Genomic DNA, 20750 nt, shown 5'->3' with positions numbered 1-20750 from the left:
TCCCCAGCTATAAAAGGGCAACACTGACCTCATTTGGGTGCTGTAAAGCTCAGCTGATACAATTGGGGGGCTTTTTAAAAAAATGCTGGGATCCTCTGATAAGTTTCTGTAATTGCAAAGTATTTATTAAACATTTGGGGAGAAAGCTGAGTTTTACTACTATAAATCTTCAATACTCTGTTCCTGTCGCAGGAAAATCCAGTTTCGTCATAATTTTTCTGTAAAGAGTAGCTTTCTCTCAAGCTATGGCAGATCAAAGCAGTCAGCTGACCCATTAACTATGACTGCTTACAATTGCTGTGCGTGAAGTTAAGCACAACAGAGTATGAGTTAACGTCACATGTAGGCAGTGTTTACAGCACCCAAAAAGATAAGAGTACTTTTTGGATGTAGCAGTTCTAAATTTGAGTGTGTGCTGCTGCATACCCATATTACTTGTTGAGACTTCTTTGTATAAATGCCATCTAGTGTTCATTGTGTGGTGCTGATCTAAGTCCCTTGAGAACTACAGGGTTTCTTGCAGTACTTGCCAGAAGTACCTCATACTCTGGAGGAATGAACATGCAATTAGGAATTGGAAAGAGTTGTGATTGTACTTGACCACTAACTTGCTGCATGGCCTTTGCCAGGTCACTTCATCTCTGCCTCAGCTTTCCCATCTGTAAAATGGGAACAACACCTCCTTGTCTCACAGGCTTATTGAGGATAAGTTAACTCTTAGTTATTTGGACATGTAAAGTGCTGAATAAATTCTTACCAAAGAGCTGCTTAAGCAAAACTGTGAAGGAGCAGGCAAGAACTTCTCAACCAGTGAAGTAATTACCAATGAACTTGAACATCACATATTCTTCTATGGAAGCAGAGAAAATGTCACACATTCAAGACATCATTCAGTACTTGCAAAGCAGTATTTCAAAACTGAGCAGGAGCAGCTGGGCTGCAAGAAGCTGTTTAAAATACACGTCTTCAGTAATATTGGGAAATAGCACAATGACTGCCAAGGGCTGTTACCTTTTTATTTGGCTAAATGTTGTTCTGGTTTTCTAGCCATCCTTTTTGATGATGGACTCTTGTATTGTGTAAACAAAATGCTTGCAGGAAGGAAATCAACTAGATGGGCTGTCCCCAGTATATGTATCCGAGTCTTCCTCAACATAAATAAGGAGCCTATAAATCTTTGTTTTAGAATTGCATCAGGTTTTTTTCAAGCTCCTTTGTTGCCTTTAAAAATACATTAAAGAACTTAGTATTTAGAGATCAGACTCTTCCAGCATTTTGTCAGGCTTCTTTTCTTCACTTTTCATTAGAGTAAAAAAGTGAATTCTTCTCAAATCTCATTTCTTCTTTTCTGGAGCTTTTTCACAAATGAACTTTGCTCATTGCTTCTAATTTGTTGTCATTAGCCACCTATCCAGGTCATGTCCCTTTTCAATGGTCCACTTAAAATATTAAGCCTCCCCTTTCCCTTTCAGTTCTGCGTAGTCAGGAGTTGTACAATAACTTGGTTTTATTCCTCACAAGTGTTTCCCTCCAGAGAACCCCACACTCGGGTCAGAATTACTGACTTAAGATCTCTGCCAGCCTCAAACTTTGCTGCCAATTTCATGAAATTACTTTAAAGAGAATTCTACCCTAAAATTGGTTGTAGTTATGATGTTAATCAGGTTACTTTTAGTTTAGATTTTATTTGACAGCCAACATTGTCCTGTAATTACATATTCAGTTTTTATGTGAACTTGAACATTGCCACATGTAAAAATGTGTGCTGTTTATTGAAGCTGCTCAACTTAGTAAGTATTGTAATGTCCCTTGGTGGGTACTCAGAGTGTAATTTTCAGAGGTGGTGAGCACTCTCAACCCCAGTGTATCTCAATGGAGGCTGCAGATGCTTAAGCACCTCTGAAAATCAGGCTGTAAGCAACTGTTAAGTCTACAAGAAAATTTCAAAAAGGAGAAATGAAGAGCTCTGACATTGGCTAACCTTATGCTGCATCCTTTAACTCCTTTCATGCTGCAGGAACTCTGGTGCACTTTCAATGGAATAAGCTTCCCAGGATGATCGTATTGTATGCACACTTCAAACTATAATAGCATTATAGCTGTGCGTCGCAGTGAGAACTATATAAATTCTCCTCTGGAACAGTCTTTCTGTGCAGACTGCTGCACACGAAACATAATGTTACACCAGTGCCAGGCTCTTGTTAGCACTGAAGGAGTATTGGAAGAAAGTAGCAAGATGATAGTGTGACCTTAGTTTTAGGAAGGCTTTTATAAATGCAGTTTATGAACTGCAGCAGTCATTGGCTATTTGTGCAAAGAGGTGGGTTTTTTGTAACCCGGTGGAATTTAAATAAGCAAAAAATGTAACTTAAAAAACCACTGAGATTAAAGTCTGCCTCTACTATTGACTGTTCTGCAAGACTGAGCTCTTACAGTGGAAAAGTGCTTTCATCCAACAAACAGGAAACCGGAAAGGAACAGCCTGCTGCAGGTCAGAGGGGACCAACATCAGAAAACCAAACTGGGAGAAGCTGAGGCCCATAAGGAGGCCACACTGAAGGATTTCAGTAGGATTGGAAGTACTTGATTGACCTGTTGACTTCCTGTGAGACCCGGGGAGCAGAAATAATCATTAAGTGGGAAGGAAGTAGCATAACCATAGGGGATGGGGAGGAGAAGGAGAATCAAGCAAAGTATCTGTTCGGTCTTGAAAAACCTTCCATGGGGCTTAAAACTGGCTTAGCACATATTAATTGTCTGACTTCCTCAGTTATCTGGTCACACTGTATTTCACTATGCTCTTTCTTTTTAGTCTCTCTACAAAAGTTACTTGAGGCTTGCCCCTTGGACTGGACAGTATTCAAGGGAACAAAACTAAAAGCACAATTTGCACTGCAACTACCCAGTCTGCATTTAGTAATACTTAAGTGTAATTGTATGTATTATTAAACTATCTTTAAACATTCTGTTCATACCTAAAGAATGGAGGCTCCAGGCTACAGCTGCAGAAGTTTATTAGCTAATAAAATACTTGGACTTTTTTAGTAAGTGCAGAAGTCGTTAGTTCTTGAACCTTTCTTCTTTCCGTCTCTAGATTGCTTAATTTCCCAGCAGTCAACTGTTCTCTGTCTCTCTGTCTGTATAAAATCTCACTAACAGAAGTGTGGTGTCCTATCCAAATTGCAGACACTTCAGTTTGAACCTGATGGTAACCACTGAACAGAAGCATCATGCAAATTTTACTTCTGAAGCTTAGTTTTTACGGTTGCAACTGAATCTACTACAAGTAGTGGAGAGATCTGACTTCTGCAATGTTTGCAGTCTTAGGGTGCTGTTTTCTAAAATGCATAACTCAGTGAGATACCTAAATCCCATTGACTTTCAATGGGATTTCTACACGTTACTCGCTTAGGAGCTTTTGAAAATTTTACTCTTTATCAGTAGAACCCAAGTTGCCACTGTCATTTCCAGTTGTTTTGGATGAATATTTACGATTTGATTTTGTTTTGAAGCAGCAGTGAGGGTGAGAGTTGTCAGTGTTACCAATACTAAAAATAAGTTACAACCATAACCTTGATATGCCATAAACAGCTACCATATATTTGCTAACATGTATTTGGGCTGTTATTTCTTTACAAAGGTGATGTAGCTTTTAATTTTTCTGTTAATTTGTGTAATTGCAAAGCACTGGCAGTTGATATATTTCAGCAGTTGGTCACCACGTATCAAAGAATGGTAAGTTTCCGTAGGCTCTTCAGAGAAGCTGTTAGAAGGGCTACCCCTCCCTTCTTTCATTTTGATGATTTAAGTGATGCTTGTCTGAAAATGGCAATAACTTGGACTGCAGCTGAAGTTATAAATCCGTAGACCTTGGTAGAATTGTTTTGGAAACAATTTGTAGATCAGCATTTGAGAGTAGAATTGAAAAGTGTTGAAACTTAACTTTATTCAGCTCCAAGGCCTTTTGGTTATTCACCCCTAAGCCTGTCAGGATACTGTGTTCCTTTTCAAACATTCATAACCCTGCCTGCCAGCCACAGTCGTTGGGGACATTAACTTTCCCCCAACCCTTCATAAACTACAGTGTGTATGTCCTGAATCATACTTATGAACTGTGCTGCTTTAGTAGCAGAAATCTAGTGTTACCAAGCTAGCTCAGCTAATCACCTTGCTCAACTTCATGGTGTTACTTTTCTGGAAACTCTTTCCATCAGTGACGTGCAGCGAGGTGAGATACCACTTTTCCTGTTACGATTTACACTTCAACTTTACAAGAAGGTTCTCTGCATTTGCTGATGGTTTGAATTAGTTTGGTTACTTCTTCCATGTCAGGCTGTTGGAGAAACAAACATATCGTTGGTTCAGTCCTTCACTTTCCATTTGCTTTTATTTATTCAGTTGGTTACATGCTCTTCTTCTGTAGCAACTAGGTGTATCCTCGATAAAATGCAGATTCACACTGAACAGTATAAGCATCCCTTTCCTCCACACGCTGCTCCTATGTATGATGTGAACCGATACATGTCTTTAATCATGCATTTGCTTGATCAAAAAGATGCTGTGTACCATCTGATGAAGATCAGTAAACTCAGTGGGTAGTCGGAGGGAACAAGTTGCATGGCTGGGGCCCCTTAACTCATTATGTCCCACGTCTATTAGTCAATGTGTTTTTAGGGTCTGTCAACAAAAGAACCCGTCGTGATCGTTAGTAGAGATCCAAATCCCAAACCACATTGTTCTTTATGGACTCAAACTAAGTCCCATTGCCCCTGGTAGCATATAGGAAGGCATCTAGTTTACGGAGTCCAGCTATACTTGGTTCTTCTGGGCTGCTGTAGAAAGCATGAAAACTTTTGTAGGAGTATAGTTTTTTACCCAATGGAAATGAGGACATTTTTCAAAAGCACCTGATTGGCTTAGAAACTTATGTCCCAGCCACCTGCGTTACTTTGGTGCTTCTGAAAATTTTATACTTTGTGGGGGCTGTGAAGTACTTTTCACTATCCTTTTGAGTACTTGTAACCTAATATTTTTACCGTTTCATGTATGTTGTTGAATGTAGTGTGTGAAGCTCTCAAACAGCTGAAAGGAGAAACACCTTGCATTAAAAATAAACCTTCCGAACTTTTCTTTGTATCACTGAACATTTGTAACTTGATTTCAATTAAATGAAACTTCCACTATTTACTTTGTTCCAAACATGATTCAGTTAGTGAGTAGTACCTCATCAGCTAATATCTTTATGCACTGCCACAACATTTGACTTTCACTGACCATTTTCCTTCCTTAGAAATGCTGCCAGTAAAATTCTCACTTTTGCAGAGGCAGCCCAGCTTTCTAAAAATGCAAGGTTGAGTTACTGATGCTGCTGAATGTTAATGTAAGTTCCCTGCACTTGCCATGCCTTCTGAAATCATACTGCACTACTAAAGCAAGATACACACACTAATAGTCTTGGCTTTAATAAGTGACTCTATATTCCCCTCTAATTGTAGGCTTGTTCAGGTATCCTTTACCCAACCTCTGTACAATAAAGAAAATTGTACAAAGACTTGCAGCATCTAGAACCATATGATCAGTGTGTTTGTGCTACTTTAACATAAATCTTGGATGCTGTAATAGGTCTAAATAAGACTGTAAAATTGTGAGACTACTATTAGAGAGAGCTGCTTCCTGCAGAGCACCTGAGTGCACCTTCCAGCTGGTACTTTGTGTTCAGCCTGAGCATCTGCTGGGCTCACACCTGATAAAAAGTGGGAGAGAGCAGATGCCTTTAATCCCAAACTAGCATGTTCCATACATGTGCCAAAGAACTCCATTAGCAAAGGCAGAACATGAAATGATTAGGAATGAGAACAGGACAAAGTGACAAAAAATGACACTTCCAAATAGGGGCTCAAAATTTTGACTTTTTATGGCTGTGTGGAATGTGAAATACTCTTTCCAGACTCTACAAAACTCTAAAATATTGGGGATTTAAAAAAACAGGTGAGTGACTATGGGGGTAATAAAGTGAGCATAGACTAGCTCCAGTTTGGGTTTGAATTCTGGGAATATTAGAGGAAAAGAAAACTCTAACTCATGTGTTTTAAATGGTCTCATTCTACATTTTGGGGCACAGGTCTATGGAGAAGTGTTTGCAAATGGTAATAGAAGGGGAAGTGAAGAAGTAATTGACTCTCTTGATGGGCTGAAGCTGGAGTCCAGTTCTGAAGTGAGTCAGGATGGCAGAGCTTGCACTTGAATGAGCTTATTTCACCTAGGAGGGCAACATGAGCAGAATGGGGACATCTGGCTGAAAACTATAGTTCCAGTTTAGAGACCGCAGATGGCATCTTTCACAGAACTAATCAAAACAATGAGTATTCAAAATCAGTGAAGAAATAGCAGGGTGCATCCAGTGTACATCCAAACTAACACTGCATTCAGGGATGTATTGCCCTACAATAGTGTCCTTAAAGATAACATGTTGAAAAAATGATTCCGTGTGAGTGAATCCCCTTCCCACTGTGGTTCAATAGTCAAGGCATTTTTAGTGCTGAGGTGAGGGAGCTTGTTAGGCCACCTACTGTGGCCATTGAGCAGTCTCTGCAGCTCTTCTGCTGCTGAAACCCACTGATGGCCAGCAATCTGCCTAAACTGTCTTTAGAAAAAGCATTAATTGAAGCAGCACTCTCCCTGTTCCACCTGACACCAGCATTCATGCCAGTAGTTCTTTACCATCTCCCATATGGAGGGGGACAGAAACTACTGGACTACCCCCATTCCTAGTCTGCAGCTCTGTCCTTCCCAACACCCAGTGGTGGTGGGGAGGAGGAAGAGAAAAGGAGCCTTCCCGCATAAAGGTGAGGGTGAGGAAAGAGAGCAAATAAACACCCCTTCCATCCAGAGCCATCTCTCTTACGTTTCTATCATGCCATCACTGTCAGTTTCATCTAGGCTCTTGCTCTCAGCCAGGAAGAGTGTTATTTTGACTCCTTTGGAGGAGAGGGTGTGCTCTCCTATAAGACTTATGACTTTGGGGGTAAGGGAGGAACTAGGCTGTGCCTTAGTTTAGTTTTGCCTAACTAAAAAGTGGCGTCCCTTACAGGCAGCGTGGTGTAAGGACTTGAGCATGAGACATGAAGTCAAAACCTCTTGAATTCTAATCCTGCTCTGCCACCTGACTTGCTATGTAGCCTTGAGCAAGTCTCTTAACCTCTCTCCTAACTACAAAACAAAGCTTAAAATATTCCCCACCTCAGAAGGGTAGTGAGGGTTAGTTAATTAGTCTATGTGTATCCAGCACTTCCAGAATGTAAATCTCTTTAAGTGGTATGTGTTGGACAAAATGTGCTGAGAACTATAAATGTATGTTTGAAAAATGCTCCCAATGGGGGATTTTTCAGTTGGGGGATAGTTTCTGGATTTCTTCAAGCTATTTCTGAATCTGGCTGACTTGCCCACAAACAGTGTAAAGTCACATTTTTCTTTTTAAAAAGAAACTTCTGCCTTTGTAATCTCTTGCAGGCGTAACCTGACAAAATTGTCCCTGATATTCAGCCATATGCTGGCAGAACTGAAAGGCATTTTCCCAAGTGGCCTCTTCCAAGGAGATACGTTCCGGATCACCAAGGCAGATGCTGCAGAGTTCTGGAGAAAAGCTTTTGGGGAAAAGTAAGTTTCTAAATGTGCTTAATATAAGAGATGCAAGAACAAAGTTCATAGATGTATTGTTTTTTTAAATGTTACTTCTGCTTTATGGAGTATGATGATCTTTTGTCAAATTAATCATAAAATTAGTGATGGGAAAGACCTATTAGATCATCTAGTCTATTCTCCAAGGTCCAGTGCAGGATTGTTCCCTATGTTATATTTTTCCAGTTCCTTGTCCAGTCTTTATTTAAATATGTCAAGTAATGGGTCTTTCCCCACATTCTGTGGGGGATTATTTTACTGTTATGAAGTTTCCCTGGACATTCAGCTTCAACTTTCCTTTTCTTAATTAATCCCATAACTTCCAGCCATCCTAAATAATTCCTCTTCCTGCCTGCAAATGGTTATCGTGCTCCCCACATTAGTTGTCTGCTAGCCAGGCTGTTCATATTAAGTTATTTTAGCTTTTCCTTTAGTTAGTCTTTCCAGTCTCCTAATCCCTTTTTTTCTCTAATAATATTTAGCATTTGTGTATTGCTTGTCTTGCTCAGTTTGCATAATGGTCAAGTTAAGATGGAATAAAGGAGAAACTTAAGTGCAATGTATATTTAGGTACAGGCCAATGAAATGTCAGATTTATTTTTTTAAATCTAATAAAACACTGATTGTATTAATTTTAGAAATGTCCTCCACTATATTAGAGGAGAAGGTTTACTGGAATGGGACAATGACTTCTGACTAAACAAGACACACCATGTAAACAGTGTAATTAGTACATCACAGATACTAAATGAATATATTAACAGTTAGGAGTCAAAAAATGAAACCAGTTGGACTTGACCAAGAGATAGGAGCCTGAAGATTGGTAAGCTCTTTTCAGGGATCTTTTTATAGACTTCCACTATATATTTCAAAAGGGAAAAACGCTCAATTATATAGAAAGTTCAGGTTCTGGTCTCCAGCATGTAGGAAGGCATCTAGTTTATGGAGTCCAGCTATACTTGGTTCTTCTGGCCTGCTATGGAAAGCACAAAAACTTTTGTAGGAGTATATTTTTTTACCCAATGGAAATGAGGAAATTTTTCAAAAGCACCTGAGTGGCTTAGAAGGTTAAGTCCCAGGCATGTGAGTTACTTTGGTGCTTTTGAAAATTTTATTCAGGCAAATCATCTCTCTAGATAGCTGTGTGCTGTCATTTGACTGTCTCGGTCTCTGCTCCAGGGAGACTTAAATTAACTCTTCCTGTGCCTGCTGCTGAAAGAATAAATGGATCAAATTATGACAGCAAGTGCTGTAGATGCTGTTTTTCAGTGTGAACTGTTGGCTGCACAGGCGTTAATGGGATGGGGGAAAGAGAGATCAGAGCTGGGCTTGCAATTCCAACATTTTACTTTTTGCAGAGTAGTGAATTGAAAGATGGCTGGTTTGCTGCTGCTTGCTGGTGATGCAGGGAAGTTTCTCCCTCATGCTTGACATGAGTAATTTTCTCTCTGAGTTCAGTTGGATTTGTCTTTCTTTCCTTTTCTAATTGGGGGTGCCTGTGTGTACACATCTGTATATATCATATATAGAGTGTGACACTATGGCATTGCATGATGATGTTTCTAAGCTCCTTTCACACTTGCGGATTTTTCCCCTCCTCCCCTGCCAGGACTATTGTCCCATGGAAGACCTTCCGCCAGGCCTTGCATGAGGTGCATCCAATCAGTTCAGGACTAGAGGCCATGGCTCTGAAGTCGACTATTGACTTGACATGCAATGACTACATTTCAGTGTTTGAATTTGATATCTTTACCCGACTCTTTCAGGTAAGGGCAGAGGAACGTGAGTCACTTGAAACACTTTGGAAATATATGTAGCCTACTGCTTAGATAGACCTTTACACTAGGCCTTAAATAGTAAAATAACACTGTTAATACTAATAAGACTTTTCTTTTCCCCCCATATATATAAATGAAAATATAAAAATATTTTTAAGATTTAGAACTCTGCTGTTCGGTAGCACTGTGTGATATTTCTTGCCAAAGGGGGGGAAAAGGCTTTCTAAAAATAAATCGTAATTGTAGCACACTTTCAATATCCCTCCCCGAATCAATTTTTCCCACTTTAAAGGTCAGTTTTAAAACTGAGGTTATGATAAACTTCTGTGAGCCAGGAAATGTGAAGCTCACTCAATCAGTCCATCCCTAACTCTCCCTTGTGCCCTTTTATTGTTGGATATTTTTTCTGTGAGGGCGTATTTAGGTTGGAATGACAATATGGAACTTCAGATTTCCTGGCTTTTGAGTTGCCACAACCAAAATGTTATATAAACATATCGTGTTTTCTATATGAAATAAACATCTCTGTTGTTGAATGGAATCAATATTAATTTTGGGTGAAAACCTAAAATAAATCTGTGTCATCAGTAGTACTTGGATAAAGAATGCAGCTTCTGATGGGGCAATTGGATATTTACAAGTACAAACACTTACTACTTGGGCTCTGACTTGCCTTTTTCCCCCATGTGATAGGGTGGGTTGTAATTAAGATGTGTTTAGCTGAAAATTCCCATATGCAGTGTTGCAGTGCGGCTGGTCAAATTGTGTACTTCTCTCTACTCTAGTATGTGAAGAGTGGTTTAGGAGGAGTTATAGTTATGAGTATTGTAAACTGCTATGCTTAGTCTCTTGACTTTGTGTGCATTAATAACAACAGCACTTAGCATTTGTACATTGCTTTATCCAGTCACAGCATTGTACAGACAATATTCTCACCACACCCTTGTGAGATTAGGTCATTAGGTATCGCTCTCCATATTTCACAGACAGAGAAACTGAGACAGAAGTTAAGTCACTTTCTTGAGGCCATGCAGCATGTCAGTGACAGAGCCGAGTCATAGTTTCTGGTTTGTAATCCTTCGCTTAATCTTCTGAATTACTCGTCTCTATCCCTGTCTCACCTCTCAGTTTCCCCAGAATGGTGTGAGTGGTAGCCATTCCTAGGCTGCCTTCCTTGTGAGCAGAATGACTTATCCCTTGGTATTTGTTAAGTGTATTGACTGGGATTTCTGTCCCAGTGGTGTTTGACTACTAAATTGATAAATGTCTCACTTTGTGGTTTCTTCCCCCTTTTTTTTTCTACCTGGTAAACAGTCTGATTTATCCATTCTTCCTCACCTTTAAGGTTGCCTATCCTTCCATCTATCTAAAGGGGATACAGAAAGTGTTCTTTGATTTTGTGTTTTGGTCCGGTTGCTAGTTGAACAGAGTACACCGAGTTCCATAGTTTTGTTTCTGTGAGCGCTAGTAGATAACAGCAATATTTATACCTCATTCTTCTCCCCCAGGGATGGCCACCAATCATAGCCTTGCACTGGCAGACTATAACACTGTTATCTCCAAGCTTTGCGATACTTTTTGTTGCTCCATCACCTTACGGGCAAGTCCACTGTAGCCTCTCTGATTGAATTATCACAGAGGTGTGGCGGAAAGGGATTCTTGGGATGCCAAGACTTAGCTAAGGAAATTTTTCCTGTGTAGTTAAGGGGAAAGGGCCAATGTCTCTACAACTGAAACACCTCGCTATCTACGTTTCTGGCTTTCACTGCTTCCTTTTTGTTGCTGCTACACTTTGCATGTTGGTATGGTTTGTCACCATCCTGTTGCTATTTTGTGTTGTCTCCAGGGGGTGATACTCAAATCCTAATGCTGCTTGATTGTAAATAAGTTTTAGCCCCTACAATGGAATAAGAACTCCAGTTTATTGAAGAACTGACCTCTTTGGATTAAGGACAATCATGTGCATGGGTACATCTTGGAAGTGCATGGTTAATGGTATTTCTTTTGTTGTTTCTTTAGCCGTGGTCCTCTTTGCTCAGGAACTGGAATAGCCTAGCAGTGACTCATCCTGGTTACATGGCATTTCTAACTTATGATGAGGTGAAAGCTCGGCTTCAGAAATTCATTCACAAACCTGGCAGGTTAGTGCTTGGTAGCAGTTGCCTTTTTGAGGACTCTTGCTAACTCCTCTAGTTAGTTACTTTTGCAGCACCTGCTGTGTCAGAGGAGGGTCGGTCTGACAGAGGGGCCTTACTCGGTGTTTTGCTGGTTGCTGTTACCGTGCGCTGTGGCAGGGGAGGAGATTACTGCCTCTCACCTCTGGAGACCACTGGTTGCATGCTACTTTTAAAAATAAAAGGAGTAGAATGTACTTGTGTACTTTAAGACCTTAGTCTCTAAGGTGCCACAAGTACTCCTTTCCTTTTTGCGAATACAGACTAACACGGCTGCTACTCTGAAATTTTTAAAAATGGAAACCTTGTATAATCTTTTAAAAAACTTAATTTGAAACAGCAAGTGAGTGTGAGGACACTCATCCTTATTGCTGTGGATTCTGTGTTTAATTGTGCGTGCGCGCACACACGAGTTTTTAGATGCTTCACTTGTATCAGACTGCAGGGTTCTCCCTTTGCGCTACAAGTGAGCAAAGTGGTAAAAGCTGGTAGAAATCCTCCAGCTACTTCAGCTTGTCTTTATCTTTCATCTTGAGATAGCTAGACAGAGGCTACCTACTTGGTTCTTAACGTTTTCTTGGCTGATCCAACCAAAACGAATTTCTGTTTTTGTCTCTTTTCAGTTACATATTCCGATTGAGCTGTACGCGACTTGGTCAGTGGGCCATTGGTTACGTCACTGCAGATGGGAACATTCTCCAGACTATCCCCCACAACAAACCTCTTTTTCAAGCACTGATAGATGGCTTCAGGGAAGGCTTGTAAGTAACTTTGCATCAGCCTGTCACCTGTTGTGCTCTTTCAGTCTGCGGTGAGTGTACAATGCATCCTGTTGCTGTGGCCCCTATGATTTACCAGCCTTAATCCCACCACTAGTTAATGTACCTTTAGAAATGAGTGGGCTGATAGAACGTACCTATCACGTTTCAGTCGCGTGTCATTCTGGCTGGTGGTATGTGCAGCGTTTTGCAGCGGCCATGCAGCTGATAGGTGAGCATTACGCAGTCCGTCCTCTTTATTTACGCCCTGAATCAGCAAAGCACTTGTAAACCTATTAGTTGTCCTGTTGAGATCGATGGAACTGCTCACAAGCTTGATTGTTTTCCTGAACTGCGTTCTAAAAGAGGGAGTTTGACTCTCAAGAATGTTCATAGAGAGAGCCATTTTTTTCATTGCTTGTCTCTACTCCCAATGCCACTGTTGAAGGTACATGTCTGGTTTGTAGTTTCCTGTCAATGTAGTCTCTTCTTCCATTTGACCCTATACTGATGTCACAAAAATTAGGATTATGAGTTATGACCTCAGTTTTCTTTATTCGGGTGTTATAGTTTCATCATTAAGACATCACTGCAGGGTGGGTCATATAAGAAGAGAAGATTGGGGGCTGAGAGTGCCTTTTATTAAAAAAAAAAACAGAATAATTTGATCATTGGCAAAAGGGAAACCATGAAAACAGACTTCCTGTTTGGGTATTGATAAATGTGGTATATTAGGGGGCTTTCTCTGGTTTGAAAGTTCCTTTTCAAACCAAAGCACCTTGGATTCCCAAAGAACTGAAATGCTCAGTCTTTACGTGGAAAAGTGCCCCTATGAGGTGATCCCAAGCTGAACCTACAGGTAGGTTTTTCTTTTGCTGAGTGATCAGTGTTCAAGTATAGTTGACCTCTGCATTTTTAAAAAGAGATTTAAAAAGGGATTTTAGAAAGAAAGGAAGGTGCCTTTCTTTAAATCTTATGTTATGTTTACTTGTTGTAGTTATTTATTTCCTGATGGTCGGAATCAAAATCCTGACCTGACCGGTTTGTGTGAGCCTACACCTCAGGACCACATTAAAGTTACACAGGTGAGCAAGAGGGCTCTGTCCTGTCAAACTAGCACCACTTCTCTCCATTTTCTGGCCTCCTCATCTGCTTAATACACTGGTTCCTTGTGTATGAAGCATCTGTATCAGGTCTTGTAAGAGACACAAAAATCTTTGAATGGTTGGGTTGGGGAAGACGGATTGAAAACATCAAACAAAACTTCATCTCTGTCTAGGGCTGATAAGTTTTGGGTTCCTTGTTTAGAGTAATATGATAGTGCTGGCAGAAGGACACACTAACTCCTATGTCTTCTTTTATCCCTGACCTATGTGACCTTAAGTTGAACTTGAAGCTCTATACTGGAAGGCTTCTAGGCTCCTTTAGGATAGCTTCAAGTCCATTTTTTTTCCCAGAGATTGACAGAAGCATTGCTTACGGAAGTCTCTAGCACATAAAATTGCAATGTAACCTTTCCGAGTGTCTGTTTCTGTTGAGCTGTGGTTTGATGCTGTGATTTTATGATTTTTTTCTCTGTGTGAATATTGGGGTGGATTTCTTGTAGTTACGACTAATGAGGCACGTTATATTCCAGAGTGAATTATCTCTGTTTTCCTTCCCTCAAGGAACAATATGAATTGTACTGCGAGATGGGCTCCACGTTCCAGCTGTGTAAAATTTGTGCAGAAAATGACAAGGACGTGAAAATTGAGCCATGTGGCCACCTGATGTGCACTTCCTGTCTCACTGCATGGCAGGTAAGGAATTGCCCCATTTGTGCACTCTTTCAGAGTGAAGTTGGTCTGTCTTTGGGCTGGGGTGATGTATCTTTTCCTTCCTTCTTCTCAAACTGTTTAGATTAGGGGTGGGCAAACGTTTTGGCCCGAGGGCCACACTGGGGTTGCGAAAGGGTACGGAGGGCCAGGTAGGGAAGGCTGTGCCTACACAAACAGCCTGGCCCCCCGCTCCCATCCGCTCCCTCCAACTTCCTGCCCCTGACTGCCCCCCTCAGAACCCCCAACCCATCCAACAACCCTCCCCCCCCACTCCTTGTCCCCTGACCGCCCCCTCCCGGGACCCCTGCCCCTAACCGCCCCCTGGGACCCCACCCCGTATCCAACCCCCCCGCTCCCTGTCCCCTGATTGCCCTGACCCCTAGCCACACCCCCTGTGACTCCCACTCCCAACCCTCCCTGTTTCCTGTCCCCTAACTGCCCCCCTGAACCTCCGCCCCATCCAACTGCCCTCTGCTCCCTGACTGCCCCCCCCAGGTCCCCCCCTCGCCCCCTTATCATGCTGCTCAGAGCAGCAGGAGCACGCTGCCCGGCCAGAGCCAGCTGCGCTCCCTGCGCTGCCTGGTAGGAGCGGTGGGCCAGAGCGCTGCCCGCATGGCGGCTGTGGGGGAGGGGCCGGAGGTGAGCCTCCCCGGCCGGGAGCTCAGGGGCCAGATGTGGCCTGCGGGCTGCAGTTTGCCCACCTCTGGTCTAGATCCTTATGGGTACCGACAATTTGGTGGTGGAGCTGAAAGCATAGTGTGAAATTCATATCAATACATCTATTGTGCCTTGCTCCAACCGCAAAATAATAAAGGATGCTAGAGTGTTGTCCCCACAGGATGCAGACTTTGGACTCTGTGTTCAAAACTGGTTCTACTCACTAGACTCTCTTACCTTTTCTTCATTGTTGGTGCCCTAGCAGCTACTTTCTTGCCTTAAGAATAGTGTGTGTGGGAGGGAGGGCTTTTTAAAAACCTGTTTTTTTGTTTTTTTTTTTGGTTTTACTCCAAATGATAAGGATCATGCTGTATTTATAGTGCAGTCTTAATTCCTCTTTCACTCCTTCCCTCCACCAAAATACACCTAAATAAAACCAAATAAAAAGATGATACTAAACTCCTTTGTCTGATAAGTTACTGTCCATTTTACTTGTTTTCATAACAGCCGTTGTTTTAATAGGTTTCTTCCCATTTCCCCCCACCCCCTTCAGGAATCGGAAGGTCAGGGCTGTCCTTTCTGCCGTTGTGAAATCAAAGGCACAGAGCCCATTGTAGTCGACCCATTTGATCCCAGAGGAGGAGGAGGATTATTGCGGCAATGTGCAGAGGGAGCTCCCTCCCCAAACTATGATGATGATGAAGATGACAGAGCAGATGATTCCCTCTTCATGATGAAAGAATTGGCCGGTGCTAAGGTAAAGGCCCCATTAGGCACATGCTGCTGGATGTGGCAATAGACACAGAGTAAGCTGGTTTGAGTCTTGTTGACTATGCACATTGGAGGTGTTGAGCCCCAGAATAGAAACTGCCCTCTGTATTTCCAGGTTGCGGTTGGTACAGAGATGGTAAGTTCCATACTATTGAAACTTACCAGTTCAGTCAGGCGATATTGTTCTACATACCAGAATCTCTGATATTGTATATATTGTCCTGGAAGGTGGGTCTTTGTCCAAGCCATTAGCAGGGTGACATAATTCATCTACTGAAATACAAGACCTATATTTCTAATACTTCTCTGCGTGCTGAGCGATGCTGCTTTTGATTTATGATCTGTAATCAGCCTTATCAGCAGAAAGTCATTTTCCTCAGTGCTGAGTATAAGCAACCAGCTAGAGAAGAAGTTTTTCCAAGGGGCTGATGACTGAACTAAGTAGAGGGCAGTCTGATTTGCTGAGGAAGTCAATTGGACTGTCATCTTTGAATATGTTGTCTGATTAATCTGTGTAATAAAGGTCTGATGACTGCCTTCCATCAATGCCGCTTCCTGCCAGGGAAATGTGTGCAAGTAAGGCATTCTTTATGAATCACTGCACAGTGGGTTTTTTTTTTTTCTGTTGGCTTATTGCTGCCACTTGCCCATCACCAGTTAGTTGTTCTAGTGCCTAGGGAAAAAGATTTTGAATCAGACTTTTTTTTTTAAATAGTTAGTTTCACTTTATATAAAATAGGGCCTTCTAATTAAGAATTCTCTTTTCAGATTGAATGATAATCTGCATTGATTCATCCCTGTTATAAATTCTTTTGTAGTCAGCAGTTGAAGTTCCAGGCCACCGTCTTGGAGATGAGTGCTATGCAGCTTGGCATTTCTTGGGGTCAGGATACAGTTCCCTTGACATGACCTGACTTCCATTGTGGTTTGCAGTAGGCAAGTGCTCTGGATGTGCCAGCACCAGATACTTACAAATTCTGTCAAGCTGTTCAAAGTTACCATGCTCTAGCCTGTATCATAAAGCAACTCTTATAAAGATAAGGAAAAAAGGAGTGACTGTTCTGATTTGTCAGGTGGTGAAACAGTTATCCAAGGACAAGAAGGAAGGTTTTGACACCGCTCCTGGTGCACGCTAATGATTGCTGTAAGTGCCGTGCCGTCCCATCATGGCAAAGGGACAACTTGCACACCTCTATAATATAACTCTGCTCACTGTGCTCTGCCATTAATGTAGTGGAGCATGCCCTCTGATGGTGAAAAGAAAATATGCCTACTGCAAATCCAGTACCAGTATTAAAGAATAGTTGGTCCAACCAAACAATTTATCAGCATTTTAGAGCGAGGTTTTTAGGTATGTGCTCATGTGGATGAGTGCCAGAGTTGGGCCTGTTGGTGATTCACAAGGTTGGTTTCAGGCAAATGCTGCAGTGCTATGAAACAAACATGACCTCGTATTGCATGCTCGGTATTAATGTAGTAATTTCATTACAAGCTGCAGCAAGGTAAGGTGAGGTGCAGAACTTGAAGGCAAGAGGGGTGTGGTGCTTTAGATAGGATGTCTTCTCTACAGTTTGGCTCTTTGTTCATTTTCTTTCTTTTCTCTTTCCAGGTTGAGCGCCCTCCTTCCCCATTCTCAGTGGCTCCACAAGCCCCACTTCCCCCAGTACCCCCACGACTCGATCTTCTGCAGCAACGCGTGTCCATCCCTTCTGGAGCTTCCAGCCCTGGGACCACTTCCAAGGTGAAGTCTTCTTTTCACCCTCCTCCAAGGTCCTTTATTGAATGCAGAGGAGATATGGGAAAAGTGTTGGACTGTCCTTACTCTCTCTTCAGACTCTACCTTTTCTTCCTTCTTCTCCACAAGTCATTTCAGACCAGCTCTTTTCTTCCATCCAAGGAGGGCCCACAGTTCCTCCAGAAAGCAGTTTGTCCTTCTTGGTCTTCAACCAGTACGCCTCTGACTACTCCGCGTGGAGCTGCATTTATGGAACTGTGTTTGTTCCAGCTACTAGCCTAGCTGGGTGAAGTTGGTTCTTAAATTCCCTTTCCAGGTTTTCCCCCAAGCATTTCTTTTTCCAGAGAGAAAACTAGGGAAGGGGAAGGGCGTTAGAAGGAAGAGATGGTCATATTTCCTTTATGACCAGTAGAAGGAGGAAGCACAGTATTGGTAGCATTGGGCATGTTAGTGGTTGTTGGTTTTTTTGGAGTGGGTGGGAGAGGCTGTGGGTTGGTGCTGAAAGCTCAGGTGGGAAAATAACCAATCTTATTAATCAGTGTTTGATAAAAATTCACTTGTGAATTCAATCTGTACAAGAAGTTCGATGAAATAGTGAGAATTCTGGTAGGGATCCTTTATGGTGCCATTGTGGGCAGCAAGAAAGCAAACCTGGGACTTAGTATGTATTCCTAGCCATAAATGGTTAAATGTTGTATCTAAAGGTCTATGGAGAATATAGCTGGGAGTTATTTCACATTCTACGGCTGCTCTAGAGTTAATTTCGTGTAAGAAGCGTCCTAACTGGGATAACTGCAGTGGGCTGGACTTCCTGCTTGTTAAGCTGTGGTTTTAAATGTCTGATGTTGTCTTACAGGCTGCTCCTGGTCCCCTCCATAAAGATAAACCTTTGCCGGTACCTCCAACGCTCAGAGATCTCCCACCACCGCCCCCACCAGACAGGCCATATTCCATTGGGGCAGAGAGTCGACCTCAGAGACGTCCTTTACCCTGTACACCAGGAGACTGTCCTTCCAGAGACAAATTACCCCTCGTACCTTCCAGCCGTCAGGGGGAGCCCTGGCCATTGCGGCCAATTCCAAAAGCGCCGTCTGTAGCTCTCAGTCCTAGTGACCCTTGGGCAGGAAGAGAGTTGACGAACCGGCACTCGCTCCCATTCTCACTACCATCTCAGATGGATTCCAGACCTGATGCTCCTAGGCATGGGAGTACACTCAGCTTAGACACCACAGTGGTAAGTCACTTGATGTGGTGGCACCCTGCTTTCTAGTGGTGCAGGCCTGCTTCGTGTGAGCGGGAGAGACGGGGAATGCTGCTTGTATAAGACTTCTCTGAAGTGATGATAAAGCTGAACTGTCATTTTTGTTCACATTTTTCATACACATTATAAGTGCTGGATCAAGAGCTGTGAGCAATAAAATCCTCCCATGGGATGTCATTGCCCTGACATTATGCAGCACACCCAGCCCAGAGTGGTCTGTAGGAGGGGAGGCTTCAGTCCTTTGGCTTCTCTTTTGAGATGGCCAGGAAGGTGGTCAGGTAGTGCTGGTTGTGGTGGGCTTTTTTGGGATGTGGTTTCCTTGTCCATTGACAGCTGGACTAAGAGCCCAGCTCATTTTAAATGGTTGCGATCAGTTGGCAGCAATTTACAGTCACTGTTGACTTTGGGTCTGTGTTGCGTGTGGAACTGATACCCCCACCACCATCTGTAACACATTGCGATACAGTATATTTCAGTCGAGAAGAAATGCTTCCCAGAACATGTTACTTTCTTTCATTCTTTAACCCTTATCTGTTGCTTCCTCCAACTCCAAGTTTCTTCAGAGTTTGAAAGCCAGTGTACTTTTTAGATATCAACAAATTCTTTTGCAGGTACAAGGTTTCTTGAAATGGATGATTCAGAATGTCAAAGAAGCTCTCCTTTCTCAGACAAGAGTTGGTGCTTTGGGTGATGAGACATTGATGTCTGTTTGAATCTGCTGACAGAAGTGCTATTTCTAACCTATGGTTTCTTCTTTGCAGAACTTGAACAGTGGCCCCCCAACAGGCTCAGAATATGAGCACCCCAAAATAAAACCCTCTTCATCTGCCAATGCTATCTACTCTCTAGCGGTCAGGTGTGTTACTTTTGAATGAAGGCTCTTTTCTTGTAGTAGAGATAATCAGTTTCAGGATTGCTGTAGATGTAGAGAGGGCAGAAATGTACTTCTGGATCTCTATTTACATCTCAGTACTCTTTGGTAGCAGGGTTAGAATCTGACATTATATAGATGGCCTGAGTTTAGGATTCAAGCTCTGGATTGTTAAGAACATACAAACAAGGAAAAGTAAATCTCTCAGCAAGTATCCTTAGTATTAGATCTACAACTGGTAATTTCGAGTGTTACTGGAATGGTAATTACCCAGAATTGTTGCAGTCTCAGACAACGTGGTGTGCAGTGTCCTGTGCCTTAGACACAGCAGTACATATGGTATGAGGGAGTGTATATGTTGAAATGAGGTTGAAATGTGAGATCCTCCAGTGGCTAGGATTTCTCTATGGCACTGTTACCACGCACCTTGGACAAGACTTTTGCTTATTATTTCACCGTCAAACCAGGTCTCACAATTACATAGCTCGGAATTCCAATAAGCCAGGTTGTTGCTTCAGTCAGAATCAGTTTGAAAAGCCTTGCTCGAAGCTTTGACTTTCAGTGCTTGAGAGCTGATGGTTGCCATTTTGTTGTTGTTTGGATTAGCTGCTTTTCAAACTGATTTAGTTGTTTGGCTTAACCATGGTTTGTTTTTATTTGCATTAACTGTTTTTCAAACTGATTGCGGTGGTGTTTGGATGAACTGGTTTTCACATGCTCTTGATCCTCTTCCTTCTGCAGACCACTGCCCGTGCCAAAACTGCAACAGGGGGAGCAGTCTGAAAGCGATGAGGACACTGAATACATGTCACCATCCTCTCTGCCTCTGGTGCCTCCTGGTTCTGCCCAACAAAAAACAGAGATCAAGCTGCCTTTGGAAATGACTCACGGTTTACGGTGAGATTATAGTTGTCTGCTGCATTTACAACCCCACCTATCCAAGGAGGCTTGTTCATTTATTCTGGCTGAGGTTTTGCTCCCGTGGTTTATCTGCTGCCTGGTTCCCTCTGGTATTGACCAGATCTAGATTAGAGTCGTGGGGTAAATGAAATGTGAACATTGCTCTGGTCTGAGTCCTTTTATAGTGGATTCAGTTCACCCCTGCCCCCAGGCCATTTTTGTTGTTGTTCCTTTGACACCAGCAGACGTAGAAATGTGACATTCCATGTACAGCTTTGTTCCCTCACTTTCCAGGTATACCAGTTACATTTTGATCTGTTATGTTGCAATGGAGACAATGTCAGAATGTGT

General features: G+C 42.3%; 1 protein-coding gene across 3 annotated transcripts in view; it reads left to right on the top strand.

Moving 5' to 3' along the window:
* CBL (Cbl proto-oncogene) overlaps positions 1-20750 on the top strand; it is a 54706-nt gene that overhangs the window by 24379 nt on the left and 9577 nt on the right. For all 3 annotated transcript variants that reach the window (XM_048827719.2, XM_048827720.2, XM_075122221.1), the window contains 11 exons: positions 7510-7656; positions 9287-9443; positions 11475-11596; positions 12253-12390; positions 13385-13472; positions 14055-14186; positions 15415-15618; positions 17242-17373; positions 18224-18601; positions 19390-19484; positions 20241-20396. In XM_048827719.2, coding sequence (XP_048683676.1) covers positions 7510-7656; positions 9287-9443; positions 11475-11596; positions 12253-12390; positions 13385-13472; positions 14055-14186; positions 15415-15618; positions 17242-17373; positions 18224-18601; positions 19390-19484; positions 20241-20396 — 1749 coding nt within the window. The remainder of the gene's footprint in view (positions 1-7509; positions 7657-9286; positions 9444-11474; positions 11597-12252; positions 12391-13384; positions 13473-14054; positions 14187-15414; positions 15619-17241; positions 17374-18223; positions 18602-19389; positions 19485-20240; positions 20397-20750) is intronic.

This window comes from Caretta caretta, chromosome 22 (genome assembly GCF_965140235.1).
Source record: "Caretta caretta isolate rCarCar2 chromosome 22, rCarCar1.hap1, whole genome shotgun sequence".
Lineage (NCBI taxonomy): Eukaryota > Metazoa > Chordata > Testudines > Cheloniidae > Caretta > Caretta caretta.
This window is presented reverse-complemented; position numbering and strand designations above follow the sequence as displayed.